Raw genomic sequence first — 17,899 nt, 5'->3', positions numbered from 1 at the left:
TAGTTTATGTATTAGGTATTCAATTTTTTATTATGTTCATGATGATGATACACACTTAAATTTTTATTATGTTTATGGTGTACTAATTTTGTTTACTCTTTGTCATTGCAGGTGTTGATAGATGGTGGGCGCGGGTTGAGAGCGCTCCGAGCCTCCTTCCTCGGCACATGCTGGGAGGGGTCTTGTTATTCCACCCCAGCACCTTCGGGGAGCGCTGGTAGACAACATGCATACACCCGTAGCACCTTCGGCGGGCCCTTCTTCTTCGGTCGGGAGAGGTCGGGGGAAGATGAAGAGGGGTGCAGGTAGAGGTGGACGTGGCGGGAGAGGTAGGAAGGCTAATGTGCCTTCCTGGGCGCCACCCCCCGCTGATTCTCCGGACTACCGGAGTGCTCCGTCTTAGGTGGACCCGTTTGACTTGGACCCGTCTCGGACTCCGGTCCACGAGCCTTGGGTCGACGAGCCTCCGATCACCGAGCCTACATCCGACGAGACTCGGATCCCAGAGTCTTCCACCCAGGAGACTCGGGTTCTAGAGTCTTTGTCCCATGTGACTCCAGAGACTAGCGTCCATGCTGATGGTGTCGAGGAGACCTTTTCTGATGATAGCTACAGTGAGGTGAGCTGGTTGAGGAGGGCAAGAAGGTCTACCAGCATGGTGGTACAAAGCTCCCGTCCGTGTCGGCGACCCGCGACCACATGTGGTTGATTGAGCCTAACAGGGAGAACTGCATTTACTCTTTTTAACCTTTTGCCTTCATGTTTCTTCAAATTAATATCTAATGTGTTGGCCTTGTCATACTGCAGGGGTTGGATACACGCAGATGGTGTCCGCACGCCCAACCAGCTCCTTGGTGTGCTTTGCCGGCACCACTTCCCGGGGTGGGTCAGGTTGCTCGGTGAGGGTGAGGTTCCACAGCTAATACTGACCTGGGAGCTGTATGAGGCTGCCCCGGCCCCGCCGGGGGAGATGGTCGACGGTGTCGTGTGCGAGACGGTGGCCGACATTGTGAGACGGCGGTTTTGGGTAATTTCTCCTTTACATAATTAAAAATCAGCAGTACCTAGTGATTGTACTAATCAGTGTTGTCTTGTTTGATTGCATACCTTCTACAGGTATCTTGTGGAACACGAGGCGGATGCGGTTATGGTTCTCGAAGCCGAGTGCAAGCGACTTCAGAACTTACGGCACAAGGCTCGGGTGCAGGCTGTTCGAGACTACTACGCCTCGACTAACATCAGGAGGGAGAAGAAGAAGTGTCGTGGCAAGTATCTGAGTAAGGAGAAGTACATGAAGGTAATTACCTATTCTTAAGGCCTTGTACTTAGTTTCCTTGATTTGATTCGTAGGCGTAGCGCTAAAATTTCTCTTTGTCTAACTTAGGTGCCCCCGAGATGGTGTGCAGATAGGATGGACTATTGGGAGAGGTTGGTGGATGAGTGGTGCTCTTCCCAATGGCTAGCCATCCACAACAAGGCCAGGGATATGCGTGCCCAAATAGAAGGTGTGCCACACCATCAAGGGAGATCCAACCTATTTGAGTATGGGGATCACTGGGTATGTGGTTCGAGCCCTTAACGATTCATGCAATTTCATTCTTCATGCTAGCTTCAGCCCTTTAATTACTAATTTACCATGTTCCTCTCTTTTAGGCGCGACACAACAAGAAGGAGGTGCCACCGCTATATGACCTCTATGCCATGGCCCATAGTGCCCCGTTCAAGAAGGCCAAGGCATTCTCGGAGGATGACCTCGATCATGCAGAGAGCTTCACCAACATCTCCTCCCACAACAAGCTCGTGATGTATAGATACTTTGGGAAGAATATGGAAGGGGAGGACTTCAACCCGAGCCAGAGTCCTTTTGATCTTGAGCTCGTGATGCTATGTGGTGACGGGAGGAAACATGGCTCGGTAGCCATTGGGGATGGACTGATACATTGTCCTAGAAGTCTCCCGGAGATCAAGAAGCGCCAGACGAGGTCTCTTCCTTATAGGAGGCATCGACCACGGCCAATGGAGCTCGTCGTTGAGGCTAGGGCCCAGGAGCTTCTGGCAGAGGCAAACAGGCAGGCAGCGTAGAGGGAGAAGCAGTTGGAGGAGAGGACGGCTGGTCTGTTGGAGGCGGAGAGGAACCGGAATGACGCGGGCCACCGGGCCCTATACAAGATCCTCATGGTAAGTTTCTCCCGCATATTAGCCAAATCATGCACGTAATGTTCGTTTCATTACTAACTAATATGACTGACTCATGAAAACAAAATGTGTTTGTGTGCAGGAAAACCGGCCAGACCCCACCGCCGATGGCCCAGATTGGTACAGCAGACACGGTGAGTTTCATTTGAATGGTCATTAGTTACTAGTATTCACATTTTAGTTGCATCATGCTAACTAGACATTGCAAATGATCTTTGGTGCAGCACGTCTCCCGACAAGCATCGACCGATCCTTCTCCGTCTCGCGGTGGCGCAACCCCGACCGGTCCTTCTCCGTCTGGCACTGGCGCAAACCCGACCGGTCCTTCACCTCCGTCTGGCACTTAGGTAAAAGATGGCATAACTACCTAGGATAGCTCAATAATGATCTATAATTAGCTTAGCTAGTTCATTTATGTCATAATTAGCTCACTTAGCTCCAAACTATCATATAATTAGTTTATTTTCCTCCAAAATGACATAATAACCTTACCTAGCTCCAAAATGACCGATTTTAACTAGGATAGCTCTAAAATGACCTACACTTATCATTTTTTCCTTCAAAATGAATAAATATGCTTAGTTAGCTAAAAAATAACATAACTACCTAGGTTAGCTCCAAAATGACCTATTTACCTAGCTTATCTCTAAAATGACCTACACACTTAGCATTTTTACCTACTTTAGCTAAAAATGGCATTTTTACCTACCTAAGTTAGAAGAAGAAGAAGATAAAGAAGAGGAGAGGAGAAAAAAGATAGAGAAGATAAATTCTTCTTCTTCTTCTTTTCTTATTCTTCTTATTTTTGTTCTTTTTCTTCTAGCTAGTCTTCTTCTTCTTCTAACTTTCATCTTTCCTAATTTGCAGATTTGCTTGAGATGAGGAAGCTTGCATTGATGGAGTGTACTCCTCTACTTGTGCTTCCTTTTTGTTTATGGAAACTTGCTGGAAACTTGTTGGACATGTATGTATGGAAATGTTGTTGGAAACTTGTATATGTACATGTTGTTGGAAACTTGTATATGTTTTTGGAAACTTATTTGTTAGTATGCTTGTTGAAATTATTTTAAAATGTGTGTGTGTGTGTGTGTGTGTGTGTGTGTGTGTGTGTGTGTGAAATTCTATCAAATTGAATGAATTTAAGAAAAAACAGAAAAAAAAACAAGGGCTATATAGCCACTTTGTCGTCTGCTGGCAGATGACAAAGGTCTTTGCCGTCAGCTAGCAGACGGCAAAGCTGCCACGTGGCAGCTACCTGTCCAACCTGTGGTGTATTGGGCTGGCCTATTTGGCAGATTTGCCGTCAGCCAGCCGGCGGCAAAGGCCTTTGCATCTTTGTCGTCTGTTGGCTGACGGCAAAGATGCAAAGGCCTTTGCCATCTGCCAGCTAACGGCAAAGCACGTCGTTAACCATTTAACGGACCTGAACTGCCACATGTGTCGTCCAGGCTCTTTGTCGTCTGCCAGCAGACGGCAAAGGCCTTTGCATATTTGCCGTCCGCCAGCAGACGGCAAAGAGGCCTTTGTCGTAGCCTATTCAGCCGAACTTGTTGTCGTCTGTTGGCTGACGGCAAAGCCCTTTGCCGTCCTCCTGGCATGCCTGTGCCGTTAGGCTAACGGCAAAGTGTCTGATTCTTATAGTGCTTCATCATGTATATAAGTGGGTCTTCCACGTTGCAATGGAATGAGTGAATCATTTGAACTCTTCATTTGTCTTATGCTTTCGCTCCACCGCAGAATTGATACGGTACAGGGCTCAAATTCTTTTTACTCACGGGACGAGGAGGAGCTACGTTGCGCAAGCGGCCGATGAACAAATAATATGGGGGTTGGGTGGGGAAAGACGGATGCGAGAGCAGAAAGAGTCCACACCGATTCGGCAGTTGTCTGTATTTATTTGCCTAGATTGATTTTTTTTCATAGATTTCCTAGATAGATTGGCTCGATCCCTTTTTAAATAGTCCACGTCGATTCGGCAAGTGTCTGTATTTCTTTTCCGGATCGATTCCCTTTTTAAAATCTCGACCGCCAATTTTATGGTTAAGACAAAATTAACGGATATGGAGAACTAAGAAAGCTTCCTGCTTTTAGTATTGCTAGCAAAAAAGACCGTGTGTTGCAACGGAGGAAAAAAATAACACTCGTCCCTAATCCAAGAATCATGACTCAAGACCTCAATAGGTCCACGTTCTTTACTTGAACATGACATCAATGCCCACACAAACACAATGCATCTCTCTTTCTCGGCACAAGATCAGAAATTTGCTTTCTTTTTTCCTGTGAGGTTTTGCCGGCGCGTGCCTGTATGGTTATAGATGGTTTCTTTCGTCTCTAATTTGGTTTTGCTGAGTTGTTCATTTTCTATCTGGATCTGCAATGATACGAAATAAAGATGGATCATGCACTATTTATTAAGGTTCCATCCAAAACAACATTTTAAAAACGTTTAACAGGTAAAATAACATAATATTCAGATTCTACATATTTTTTGATCAAATTTTATATATAACCCATTAAAATTGGAGCTACTGCTTAAAAGATATGACTATTCTTAAAAACATATGATATGGATTGCGGGTTGAACTTAGGAAACAGCAAAGGGCTCTCTGCAAAACGTGAAATGTTTTCTCTGAGTCACTTAAAACAGTAGTGCGGGTTAGTTGTCAAAAACTACGGGGGTTTCTGCAAAACGAAACGTGGTTATCACTTAAAACTATACCACAGCTTAATTACTAGTGTATAGGGGGATTTCTGCAAAATTACGTAGCGGACGACCGCAAGCAGTCCATGCTTTATTATTAGCTTTACTTTATTTATTTATACTCCTTTCAACTCTGTCCCAGGGAAGCTAATGTTGTTGCAAACGAATTAGCCAAAATAGCTAGATCACCTTTTTGTAACGAGTGGATGGAAGATGCTCCTAGTGAGCTACTTCCTCTGTTGATTAAGGATGTAAACCTGGTTACTAGTTATAAAGAGGAAATCCTGTTATACAAAATACATCAATTGGTCCAAAGTACACCGGAAAGGTAAGCTTTTCCAATGCACCCAGAATAAAAAATTAAGACAAGACAAACCAATACTAAAAAGTATTCCTGGTTTCTTATATCTGCTGAACAATTCCTAGCATAAGCTCTTCACTCTTCAACAAATCTCTTTTCTTTAGCTTGCTCAAGTCTTATATTCTGTAACTTCTCGCTGTGTTCCAGACTGCAGCAGACGAATCAAAGTTAGACCGCGAGAAAACCAATGCAGCTCGTTACAGAAACAAAATCATTCAGGTAGGTGGCAAGCACCAATATACAACCCTAGGCCAGACGCTACAGCAAGCTGTCTGAACAAATAGCACAGGTTGACCAAGCCACATCAATAATTATAACCATGATTTCATTAACTTTGCAAAATAGTCTTTAAAGCATGAGCGCCATAGATTTGGGAACTAACGTCTGCATGACCAGTTCAGAACCTACAACATACTATCTATCAGCTTTGATTGACTACAATAAAAGTTGATTCAACTCAACATAGCTCATTTGTGGAGCTAGTGATACGAACATGTTGATAGGCTGATTGGCTCTTGAGTGCAACATTAACGGTGTTGTCAATTTGTAGGGGCTGTTTCGATTGATGCCATCATGCGCCCCACCAAAAAATTGGCGTTGACCCAGCCCCTGGTACTCATTTGGATGGATGCCAAAATTTTGGTGCGCCCAAGCCCTTCACAGTATGCTAGTTCATTTTCCTGCCAACCTTTTGGCAATCAGTGGGCAGCCAAAACGATCGCCGATTATTTGGCAAGCCAACGGTTGGCAAGGCCAGCATTGGCTCAAACCAAACAGCCCCGTAATGCATCCAGAGGATGATTAATGCTATTTAGCATACGTAGAATTGTTATTCATGTAGTGTAAACAACATGCAGTAGTATTCAACATTTGTCCTCACTCATGTGATAGTGTGAACACAAACATGATACTATAAATTATCATATTCTAGCTGCTCTGATAGATCCGGAAGGAACCAAAAATAGATAAGTACTCCCTCCGTTCCTTGATATAAGGTGTATAGATTTTTGAGAAAAAACCCGAAATATAAGGTGTATTGCGTTGCAACACTTGTTTGGATAATTTTTTCAGGGATTTGATTACATTTCCTTATATTAGGCAATCTCCTCTATTTTCTCATGCCAATTAGTCAGGTGTAACATCGCCCAAAACTTGTGAATTTTTCCCTCCACGTGCGTTCTTTAATTTCCGTGCCAAAAACTATACACCCTATATTGAGAAATGGAGGGAGTATAAAACTTGACAGTACTTTTTTGCCTCCAAAGTCATAACGAATATAGTTCAACGGCATGACTTCCTTTTATTAGCCGAGCAAACTACATAGATCGTGCTTACCAAATCCAGTGACAATTTGAGAGCACATGGCAAATTGTACATGTTTAACACCCAACTGGATGCCAGTAAAACAGACAAATCACGGGTCTACAACAGATGTCAAAAGTATAATCGCAGATTACTATTTGAATTAGAACTCATCATTTGCAGAACTGACCAGCCCGTTTAGAGAGTGTCTTGCTATATTTTTGCATAGTATAAACCACAGTTCACAGGATTGATTAGGCACTGAGTTTTAGATTTTTGTTATCTTAATTTGATGTGCTAATTTGCCAAGCCACAAAGCACCTTACTTTGTTGAATTTCAAAATCTACAAGAACACAAATAACAATAACAAGTAATACTTTCCTAGCTAATACTACCAAGTGGTAACATTTCACATTAATGGTGAGGCCAAGAGTAAATACTGGCAGAGATGAACATGAGGCAATGTTACCTTCTGATGGCATGCTGGTCCAAGTATCGGGTGAACGGGCTGGGAACAAAGGAGTAGCCAGGAAATGATCTCCAGTGGGCCATGTCAATGGAGCATTTCTCTTCTTCTTCTTCTTCAAAGATGTAGAGACTGGTTGACCCCAGCACTTCCTTCTTCATGTCAATCTCAATCAGCCAGAAAAGTTTATTACCACCATTCAACCGGAAGTAAACAACATCAGGCTTAACCAAGCTGATGGTAGGGAACTCTGGTAGCACATGCGGAAGACGCTTGTCAAAATCAAGAGCAGCCCAGAACTTGCTGTCTTCCATGGTGAAACATTTCATCCATTTCTTTTCCCTTAAGTTGGTCAAAGTCCATACTGTGATAGTGAAAGCAGAATAAGAACTGGCACACACACTGCAGCCAGCATAATCACCAACACATATGAGGTTAATCATGCTGGACTCAGAGACACAGACACGACGGGCCGGGTCAGGATACCCTGGGTCAACGCACAGACGATTGGAATCCAGACCATCAGGTAAGGGGACGTAGCACGGGGGCTTCGTCCGCTTGTCAATGACACCGACAAAAAGCAAGCCCAGGTAGCAATCCGCCCAGCACAGGTAACAATCACCATAGGGGACGACGGCGTCCGTTTGCCACGAACCACACAGCAGGTTTGGGATGTCATCGCCGTCAGGTAAGGGCATATTTTCGACGCTCCAATTCATGTCGCCCTGCTCCTCCCCAGGTTTATGGTGTAGCACGCAGAGCTGGCCGCCAAATGTGAGCTGCGCCACCACGAACTCCCCCTTGCCACGGCAAAGGAGGCCAATGTCATCACGCCACATAGATCGCAGCTGCTGGAGACGGTACGGGTGGAAGTACAAATCCACGTCCGGGTTCTTGTCCCCACCATCGAAGCAAGGCGGGAGTCGCATGAGACAAGGAGACTTCTCTGAGTCAGAGGCTGTGTAGAGGAAATAGTCCATGGGGTAATAGTAGAATGCCGGACAGCTATCTCCAACGAAGGGGGCCTGCGCCTGGAAAAGTATGGAGCGGCCGTGAGCCGCGATGATGAACGGCTGACTCACCTGGCTCAACGACGCCGTCATGAATCGCTCGGGCCAGTGGAGGTAGAGACGGGACACAGCGGGCGGTTCAGCAACCCTGAGAGAGACGGCGATGCTTATGTTGGTGCAGGTAGAGGAGATCGCCGATTGCGTGCCGTCCATTACCTCCTCCGCAACAGCCTCACCCGCGTACGCCTTGTAGTGGACGAAGCGATCTAGCATCACCCAGCGAGGGTGAGAGCGGGAGAGCTCCGCACCGGGTGGCGGATGAAGACGCCGACGAGCTGCCATGTCGTACGGAACAGGAAGCAGACGGAAGGTCAGAACGGATCTAGGGTTCGTCTCGAGAGGATGATTCAGGGGAGAGGGGAAGAATGCCGGGTGGCGGATGAAGAACCGCTGTTGGTTGCGGCGGCCTGCGAAGGGGTAGGGTTGGGAGTTCCTTTCTGAAGGGCAGATGGCGGTGCCGGGCCGTTTCATGGGCCAAAGTCTCGGTGCGTCTTAACTGTCGGCAACAGAGACAATCCGCCGGGAGCCCCCTATTTGGCGCGTGAGGCACCCTCGCGTCGTTTTCGTTTTTTCTTTGTTTTTTTACTTCTGTTTTTTATTCTATGTTAAAATAATTCGGGATCACAACAAGTTCTGATTTTCTTTAAACAGAGAATTATTAAAAACAGTTCTTGAATTCAAAAAATGTTCACGATTTATATAAGAATGAACATTTTTCTAATTTTAGCAAACATTTTTTTTATTTTGGCGAATAATTTTTATGAGCATTTTTTAATACTTATGTACAATTTGTCGTATTCAATTAACATTTTTGAAATTTGATGAACAAGTATTCAAGAACTTTTTTGAAAATGACGAACACATTTTTAATTCAATGGACACTTTTTGAGTTTGATGAAAACTTTCTAAAAACAGTGAAAAATAATAATTTGATGAACATATGCTTAGTTCGATGAGCAAATTTGAATTGTGATGAACCTTTTTTAAATCCGATGAACCAAAAATTGAGTCCGATGAACATTATTTGCATTCTTGAACATTTTTTACATGGTTGAACATTTTTTGAGTTTTATGAAAAAAACAATATTCATGGATTTGAAACGAAAAATCGCAAAAAAAAAGTAATGAAAAAAATAGATGATAAAAAGGAAAATATAAAATAAAGAAAAAAATAGAACCGAAAGGAAAAAAGAAAATAAATAAAAAGGAAAAGAGAAAAAAAATAGAAGATAAAGATAAAAAAGGGCAGAGAAAACATTAAAAAAACTTCCCAAAACCGGTGGGGAATAAACTACTTAATGGGCTGGCCTATACAAATGATCGGGAGCTCAGGGGTGCGCACTATGTAGCTAGCGCGCGACCCGCGCACCAAATAGGAGCTACCCAATCTGTCGAGAGCTCTTTGCGTCAAAGAGTTGAGGTTTCGCATAAGGGCGGTTCACCTGGGCCGGCCCATTTCTCGTTCGCGAGGTGAAAAATGCGAAAAACAAAGAGCGACATCTGAGGATTCGAACCGCCGACAACGTAGTCATGCATGCACTGTGCCAGCCGCTGCGCCAGGCTGGTGCCCGTGCTAGCTGTCCATCACAACACTTGAAGAAACAGGACAACGGCAAAAACTTGACCATTCGCAAAATTCCCAAAAATAAAGTCTAGCCGAGGGATCGAACCAAGTACCTCCTGTAGGTGAACAAGCTAGCTAGCCACTGTGACTCCTTAGTGTCTACATCTGAAAACGTAACCTATTATATGTGAACTATAAGCGGCAACAACAGTAACTTTTTTTGAAAATTTGAACGTGATTTTCTTTCTGGAGAAGGTAGATATATTTTGAAATCCAAAATTGTATAAAAAAATTAAAACACCGACATTTTATGAAATTTAGAACATTTCTTGAAATTATGAAGAATTTATAAAAAGGCGCAAACATTTTCTGAAAAACAGGAACACAAGTTTAAAACAGGAACATTTTGCCAAATTATGATTTTCTTTCCAAAGCACAATTTTTTTTGAATTTGTAAACAAATTTGGACAGTTGGAACATTTTTTGTATTTCTGAACATTTTTTGAATTTGCGAAATATGTTCGACTTTCTTTGTGAACAAAATTTGAAAGCGGGAACATTTTTGAAAATTGTTCGACAACATGATTTTTTTGAAATTTGCAAAAAATGTTCGACTTTCTTTGTGAACAAAATTTGAATTTGTGAACAAATTTTGAAAACATGAACATTTTAACAATTTGTGAACAAATTTTGAAAGTGGGAACATTTTTCTTACTTTATAAAAGTGTAAACATTTTAAAATTTTAAATTCTGGAAAAAATTGTACTCCCTCCATTCCCTTTTATAGTGCGCCTTTTATAGTAACACTTATACGAAGACATGAGGTGGCACATTTATTTGGACTGAAATTGCCCCTTCTCTGCTCATACTGTCATGCATGAGCATGCATGCAGCGAAGCGCACTACATCCAAGGCAGAGCTATTTTGGACTAAAAGCGTTTATGCGCATTACATTGCGGATTATGACCCAGAATCTTGTACGCACTAGAATATGGAATAGAGTGAGTATAAGATAGGAATATTTTTGAATTTAAATACGGACAAAACAAAAAAAGTGCAAACATTTTCTAAAATTCCACATTTTTCTGATTAAGTGAACACAATTGAAAAATGTGAAAGTTTTCTGAATTTTCGAACAAATTTTGAAAATGGGAAAAATTTTTGATTTTGTGAACAATTTTTGAAAATGGGAACATTTTTTAAAATTCAGGAGAAAATTTTAAGTCATGAAAAAAAATTTAAAATGCGATTTTTTTTAATTTGTGAACGAATTTGGAAAATGGAAACATATTTCTTAAACCGAACATTTTTTTATTTGTGAAAAAAAAAATTTAAACATAAATTTCTTCTGAATTTTTGAACAAATTTGGAAACTGGAAACATATTTCTTAAACCGAACATTTTTTAGTTTGTGAACAAAAATTTAAAAGGACAAACACCTTTTGAAATTTGGAACATTTTTTGAAAATAAGAGAATAATTTTTGGAATTCTAAACTTTTTCCAAATTTCTGAACAAAAATTTAAAAGCATGAACATTTTCAAACATAATTTGAAATTTCTGAAACAATGGTTAAAATAGAAAAAAGTTCAAAAAGAAAAGAGCAAGAAGAAAGAAGATAAAAACAGACAAAAAAAGAAACAGAAAAAAGATAGAGAAAAGAAAAAAGGAAAGATTAATCAAAAGTAAAAACGAAAAATAAATATAAAAAGAAAACCGGTTCAGGAACCTTCTAGAAGGTTCCCAAACCGGAAAAAATTGGCTGGGAACATCCATAGAAGGTTCCCAAAACTGGTATGGTTGGAACGCTAACAGGCTGGCCCACCCCCCGAGCGCTCGGTCGATACCTGTGCGGAACCCCGACTATTTGCCTCAAAGAGCGGCAAATAGGGTTTTCCCAATCCGTTGGCGGCAAATATAGTCATGGATTCGCTGAAGCAAGCGTCCACTTGGGTCAGCCCACGTACGGGACTCGGGTGATTTTTCGTTCACTGTTGTTCCCTCGTTGTTTCGGGAGCTCCAATATCGCGCGTCGGGCGCTGGCAAACATCCGAGCGCACACCCACTCCCCTCCTGCTCGCCCTTCATGGGCTGCTCTACAAGCGTGGTTGGGTGCCCCAGTTTCTTAATTTATTCCATATTTTTTATTTTTATTTTGTTTTGGTATTTTCTTCTTTAAAACAACTTGGAGTATATATTTTTTTCCAAAATTTTAGGAAAAAATGATTTTGGGGAAAATATTCCAGAAATAATAGCATGTTCGTGATTTTAAAAAGGTTCATAATTTTGAAAAAAAATGTACGCACACTGAAAATATGTTCGTGAATTCAAAAAATGTACATAAATTTCAAACAAAGTTCGCTAATTCAAAATTTGATGAACATTTTTTGAACCTAGTGAACAAAAATTGTATTCAAGAAAATTGCTTTTTGAAAAATGGGTTAACAAATTGTGTATTCAATGTCGTTTCGGGTGATTCCTATTTGGTGCTATAGGCGTCGGTTTTTATTGTTTCTGCGAGCCGACGCCTGAAGACGCGTCAGCTGGGCTCGGCCCATGTTTTCTATTTGGTTCGTTCGCCTCCCCAACCCCTCGTCTATTTGTTTCTCCTTTGCTTCTTCTCCCAACCCCGCAGTGGTAACTTCTTCCTGCAGCGGCGACGAACCTAATCCAACGACTCGGTAGTGGATCAATCTGGTCCACTTCCTCCTACAGTGGCGACTACTTCCCTTCACATGTTTCCCTTCGATTCTTTCGTGATGACTTCCCCTAGTTCGTCCCCTTCGAACCCTAATCTATTTTTTTCGTGTTTTGTCCTACTGCTTCGTGTGATGAACTGGTTATGCGTGCATCCAGCCTTGTGTAGTCATGGATGCCCATCTGGCCCCTAGGGTTTGTGGTCATTTTTTGTCCTCTTTTAGGTTTGTGCTGCTGCTTTGTATGAATCCATCGGCTCCCTATCGTTTGTAGTACTCTTAGTTGTGTGTGCATTCGGTCGATAGTGCGTGTGGTCAATTTTCATCCTCTCTAGGGTTTGTGCTGCTTTTGCTGCATGTGAATCCATCTGCTCCTTAGGATTTTGTAGTACTATGTGTGAATCATTCACTCAAGTATGCACATCTGTTTCTAGTTCCTTTTGTTACCTTTTTAAGGAATTTACCCCCTAGGTGTTTGTGGTCAAATTCCCCTTGGTACTCTAGGGTTTGTTGTCAAATTTATCCCCTAACCTTACTGATGTTATACCAATTACCCCCTTGTTCCACCTCAATTACGCAGAAGTTTTTTTGATCACTTTTGTGAGCAGCTTATTGAATTGGTTTCTGTGGTCTATGATTCATGTTTAGTTATGTTTATTATTATTTTTCGAGGGTTGTCTCCTGTATGAAAGCTTTCTAGTTAGTGTTCAGTGTTAGTTGTTGTTAGTCGGATGATGCTCACTTTTTTGTATACAACCTGATTTTGCAGCTGAAGAGGTATCAGAGATGGCCAAGTCAAAGAACCAAAAGGCGAGGAACCATACAAAGCGCCCCCACAAGGTCTCCGAGATGAAAAGGGGGTACGTTCATCCTGGTTCACACCCACAATTTTTAATTTGTTTCTTTATGAAAATGCGGATGTCATCGAAATCAGTTTAGACACTTTTTTATTTGCATTTGATGTATATATTGTCCACTTCATTCTTCACCCTCTGAACAGTTGAATTTTTTTCTTTTTTGTAGCTAGAGTGTACCCTAGGAACTTATGCAATCCCACCTACCTAACTAGATTGTCAACCATGCGCTTCAACAAGACCGTGAAGTTCTTGACATTCAAAAAGGTCACATTAGGAAGTATAAAATGGAGGCCCTACTTCATATGCCCTATCACCTACAAATACCAATGAACCTACTCAAGTGGTTAGACCAACACATTGGCGGTAGGGTGCACTAAAAAAACACTTCCGTGATGATACGTGTTTGTCACAGTAGGTCATGTTTTCTATCATGTATGTACATCCATGACGATTTTATGAAAGAATCAAGATAGTCATACATGTGCTGTCGTACAAGTGTTCCATGACAATACCAAAATTATCATCACGGAAGTGTCCACTTTCATGACGATAAATGGCGCATCATAGAAGTGCTTTCTTCAAGGGTAATCGACACGTGGCATCCACCATAACGGGTCGTCGTTGATACGTTCATTTTGCATCATGCTTTTATATCAATATTTATTGTATTATGGGCTGTTATTACACATTATATCTCAATACTTATGGCGATTCTCTCTTATTTTACAAGGTTTACCATGAAGAGGGGGAATGTCGGCAGCTGGAATTCTGGCTGGAAAAGGAGCAAACATTGGAAACCTATTCCGCACTGCTCCAAAAATCCTGAAACTCCATGAAACATGTTTTTGGAATTTATAAGAATTATTGGGCGAAAGAAATACACCAGGGGGCCCACACCCTGTCTAGGAGGGTGGGGGGGCGCCCCCTACTGGGCGCGCCCCCTGTCTCCTGGACCCCCTGGTGGGCCCCCGGTGTCCATCTTCTGCTATATGAGAGCTTTTACCCTGGAAAAATCATGGGCAAGCTTACGGGACGAAACTCCGCCGCCACGAGGCGGAACCTTGGCAGAACCAATCTAGGGCTCTGGCGGAGCTGTTCTACCGGGGCACTTCCCTCCGGAAGGGGGAAATCATCACCAACGTCATCACCAACGATCCTCTCATCGGGAGGGGGTCAATCTCCATCAACATCTTCACCAGCACCATCTCCTCTCAAAACCCTAGTTCATCTCTTGTATCCAATCTTGTATCAAAACCACAAATTGGTACCTGTGGGTTGCTAGTAGTGTTGAGTACTCCTTGTAGTTGATGCTAATTGGTTTACTTGGTGGAAGATCATATGTTCAGATCCTATATGCATATTATTACTGCTCTGATTATGAACATGAATATGCTTTGTGAGTAGTTACGTTTGTTCCTGAGGACATGGGTGGTGTCTTGCTATTAGTAGTCATGTGAATTTGTTATTCGTTCGATATTTTGATGAGATGTATGTTGTCTTTTCCTCTAGTGGTGTTATGTGAACGTCGACTACATGATACTTTACCATTATTTGGGCCTAGAGGAAGGCATAGGGAAGTAATAAGTAGACGATGGGTTGCTAGAGTGACCGAAGCTTAAACCCTAGTTTCTGTGTTGCTTCGTTAGGGGCTGATTTGGATCCATATATTTAATGTTGTGGTTAGGTTTACCTTAATACTTATTTTGTAGTTGCGGACGCTTGCAATAGGGGTTAATCATAAGTGGGATGCTTGTCCAAGTAAGGGCAGTACCCAAGTATCGGTCCACCCACATATCAAATTATCAAAGTATCAAACGCGAATCATATGAGCGTGATGAAAACTAGCTTGACGATAATTCCCATGTGTCCTCGGGAGCTCCTTTCTCATTATTAGAAATTGTCCAGGCTTATCCTTTGCTACATAAAGGATTGGGCCACCTTGCTGCACTTTATTTACTTGTTACTCGTTACTATTTATCTTATCACAAAACTATCTATCACCTACAATTTCAGTGCTTGCAGAGAAAACCTTACTGAAAACCGCTTATCATTTCCTTCTGCTCCTCGTTGGGTTCGACACTCTTACTTATTTGTGACGCCCCCGATTTAATCGTACACTAATCATGCACGCAAATGTGTACGATCAAGATCAGGGACTCACGGGAAGATATCACAACACAACTCTAAAACATAAATAAGTCATACAAGCATCATAATACAAGCCAGGGGCCTCGAGGGCTCGAATACAAGTGCTCGATCATAGACGAGTCAGCGGAAGCAACAATATCTGAGTACAGATATAAGTTAAACAAGTTTGCCTTAAGAAGGCTAGCACAAACTGCGATACAGATCGAAAGAGGCGCGGGCCTCCTGCCTGGGATCCTCCTAAACTACTCCAGGTCGTCGTCAGCGGGCAGCACGTAGTAGTAGGCACCTCCGGTGTAGTAGGGGTCGTCGTCGACGGTGGCGTCTGGCTCCTGGACTCCAGCATCTGGTTGCGACAACCAGAAAGAAAGGAAAGGGGAAAAAAAGGGGGGAGAAAGCAACCGTGAGTACTCATCCAAAGTACTCGCAAGCAAGGAACTACACTACATATGCATGGGTATATGTGTAAGGAGGCCATATCAGTGGACTGAACTGCAGAATGCCAGAATAAGAGGGGGATAACTAATCCTGTCGAAGACTACGCTTCTCGCAGCCACCGTCTTGCATCAAGTAGAAGAGAGTAGATTGAAGTCCTCCAAGTAGCATCTCCAAGTAGCATCTCCAAATAGCATCTCATAGCATAATCCTACCCGGCGATCCCCTCCTCATATCCCTGAGGTAGAGCGACCACCGGTTGTATCTGGCACTTGGAAGGGTGTGTTTTATTAAGTATTCGGTTCTAGTTGTCATAAGGTCAAGGTACAACTCCAAGTCGTCCTGTTACCGAAGATCACAGCTATTCGAATAGATTAACTTCCCTGCAGGGGTGCACCACATAGCCCAACACGCTCGATCCCATTTGGCCGGACACACTTTCCTGGGTCATGCCCGGCCTCGGAAGATCAACACGTCGCAGCCCCACCTAGGCTTAACAGAGAGGCCAGCACGCCGGTCTAAACCTAAGCGCACAGGGGTCTGGGCCCATCGCCCATAGCACACCTGCACGTTGCGTACGCGGCCGAAAGCAGACCTAGCCTAGTGGCGTTCCAGTCCAATTCGGCGCGCGCCGCTCCGTCGCTGACGTCTGAAGTGCTTCGGCTGATACCACGACGTCGGGATACCCATAACTACTCCCATGTAGATGGTTAGTGCGTAAAGGCTCGTAGCCAGACTCAGATCAAATACCAAGATCTCGTTAAGCGTGTTAAGTGTCCGCGAACGCCGAACAGGGCCAGGCCCACCTCTCTCCTAGGCGGTCTCAACCTGCCCTGTCGCTCCGCCACAAAGATCCACACAGAGGGCCGTCGGGACAAAGGTCCTTTCAGCCCCCAATCCGTGAATCACTCGCGGGTACTCTTCGAGCTGACCCGACTTTAGTCACCATCTGTATAGTATGTATGTATGTATAGTATATACCCGTGATCACCTCCCGAGTGATCACGGCCCAATAGTATAGCAAGGCAGACTGACAAGAATGTAGGGCTAATGATGATAAACTAGCATCCTATACTAAGCATTTAGGATTGCAGGTAAGGTATCAACAGATGTAGCAACAATGTCAGGCTATGCATCAGAATAGGATCAACGGAAAGCAGTAACAGGCTACACTACTCTAATGCAAGCAGTATAGAGAAGAGTAGGCGATATCTGGTGATCAAAGGGGGGGGCTTGCCTGGTTGCTCTGGCAAGAGAGAGGGGTCGTCAACACCGTAGTCGAACTGGGCAGCAGCAGCGTCGGTCTTGTAGTCTACCGGAGAGAAGAGGGGGGGAGAAACAATGAATACCAAGTAAACCGATGCATATCGATGCATGACATGTCAAGAAGCGATGCTAGGCGTGCCCTAACATGGTATGAGGTGGTACTGGTTAAGGGGGGAATCATCCGGGAAAGTATTCCCGGTGTTTCATGTTTTCGGGTAGAGGAGCCGGAGGGGGAAAGTTGCGGGTTCAATAGGTTAGGGGGGTGTGGCGGACGAACGGACTGCGTATCCGGATTCGTCTCGTCGTTCTGAGCAACTTTCATGTATAAAGTATTTTCATCCGGATTACGGATTATTTTATATTAATTTCTAAAGTTTTAATTCATTTTATAAATTATTTTAATTCAATTTAAGTAGTAAAAAGCTATGTGTACACAACAGAAGCCAGCCACAGCCTATGACCTGTGGGGCCAGGAGACCCAGTTGACCAAGTCAATGGTTGACTGGTCAATGGTGTGAATAGTGCATGTGAGACCCACATGTCATTGTCACAATTTAATTAAAATAGGATTAAACACCTAAGCTAGTTAATTAGGTCAAATTAAGCAAGGTTAATTAATTAATTCACTTTACTATTTCCTTTTATTTTCCATTTTCATTTTTCTCTACTCTTATCCTTTTATCTGATTTACAGGGGGAGGGCCCCACCTGTAAGTGGCTCAGGCCACCTCCCTCCTGTGCACGAACGCGCACAGGGAAGGGCAGGGGCGCGGTGGCCGAACCCGGCTCCGGCGAGGCCATGGTCGAGGCCGGCAGGACGGAGACGTGGGGCGGCGGGTGC

General features: G+C 43.3%; 1 protein-coding gene across 2 annotated transcripts; it reads right to left on the bottom strand.

Annotated features, from left to right (window-relative positions):
• Positions 1-5,140: 5,140 nt before the first annotated feature.
• Positions 5,141-8,583, bottom strand: LOC119332964. Of its 2 annotated transcripts, XM_037606038.1 has the most exons (3): positions 8,110-8,583; positions 7,031-7,968; positions 5,141-5,406 (listed from the first exon to the last, which is right to left on the bottom strand). In XM_037606038.1, exons 1-3 carry the CDS (start codon positions 8,566-8,568, stop codon positions 5,334-5,336), a joined length of 1,470 nt encoding a protein of 489 aa, XP_037461935.1. In that variant the 5' UTR covers positions 8,569-8,583; the 3' UTR covers positions 5,141-5,333. The 2 variants fall into 2 exon arrangements, with proteins under 2 accessions (XP_037461935.1, XP_037461932.1); XM_037606035.1 differs by having other exon boundaries at positions 7,031-8,583.
• Positions 8,584-17,899: the final 9,316 nt, after the last annotated feature.

The sequence above is a fragment of the Triticum dicoccoides genome, chromosome 1B (assembly GCF_002162155.2).
Source record: "Triticum dicoccoides isolate Atlit2015 ecotype Zavitan chromosome 1B, WEW_v2.0, whole genome shotgun sequence".
Taxonomy (NCBI): Eukaryota; Viridiplantae; Streptophyta; class Magnoliopsida; order Poales; family Poaceae; genus Triticum; species Triticum dicoccoides.
This window is presented reverse-complemented; position numbering and strand designations above follow the sequence as displayed.

Excerpts from the sequence above, each read along its gene's own strand:
- LOC119332964 (XM_037606035.1), bottom strand. The coding sequence starts at position 8,568 with ATGAAACGGCCCGGCACCGCCATCTGCCCTTCAGAAAGGAACTCCCAA. Across the intron at positions 5,407-7,030 it reads GACCAGCATGCCATCAGAAG|TCTGGAACACAGCGAGAAGT; the intron begins GTAACATTGCCT and ends CGTCTGCTGCAG.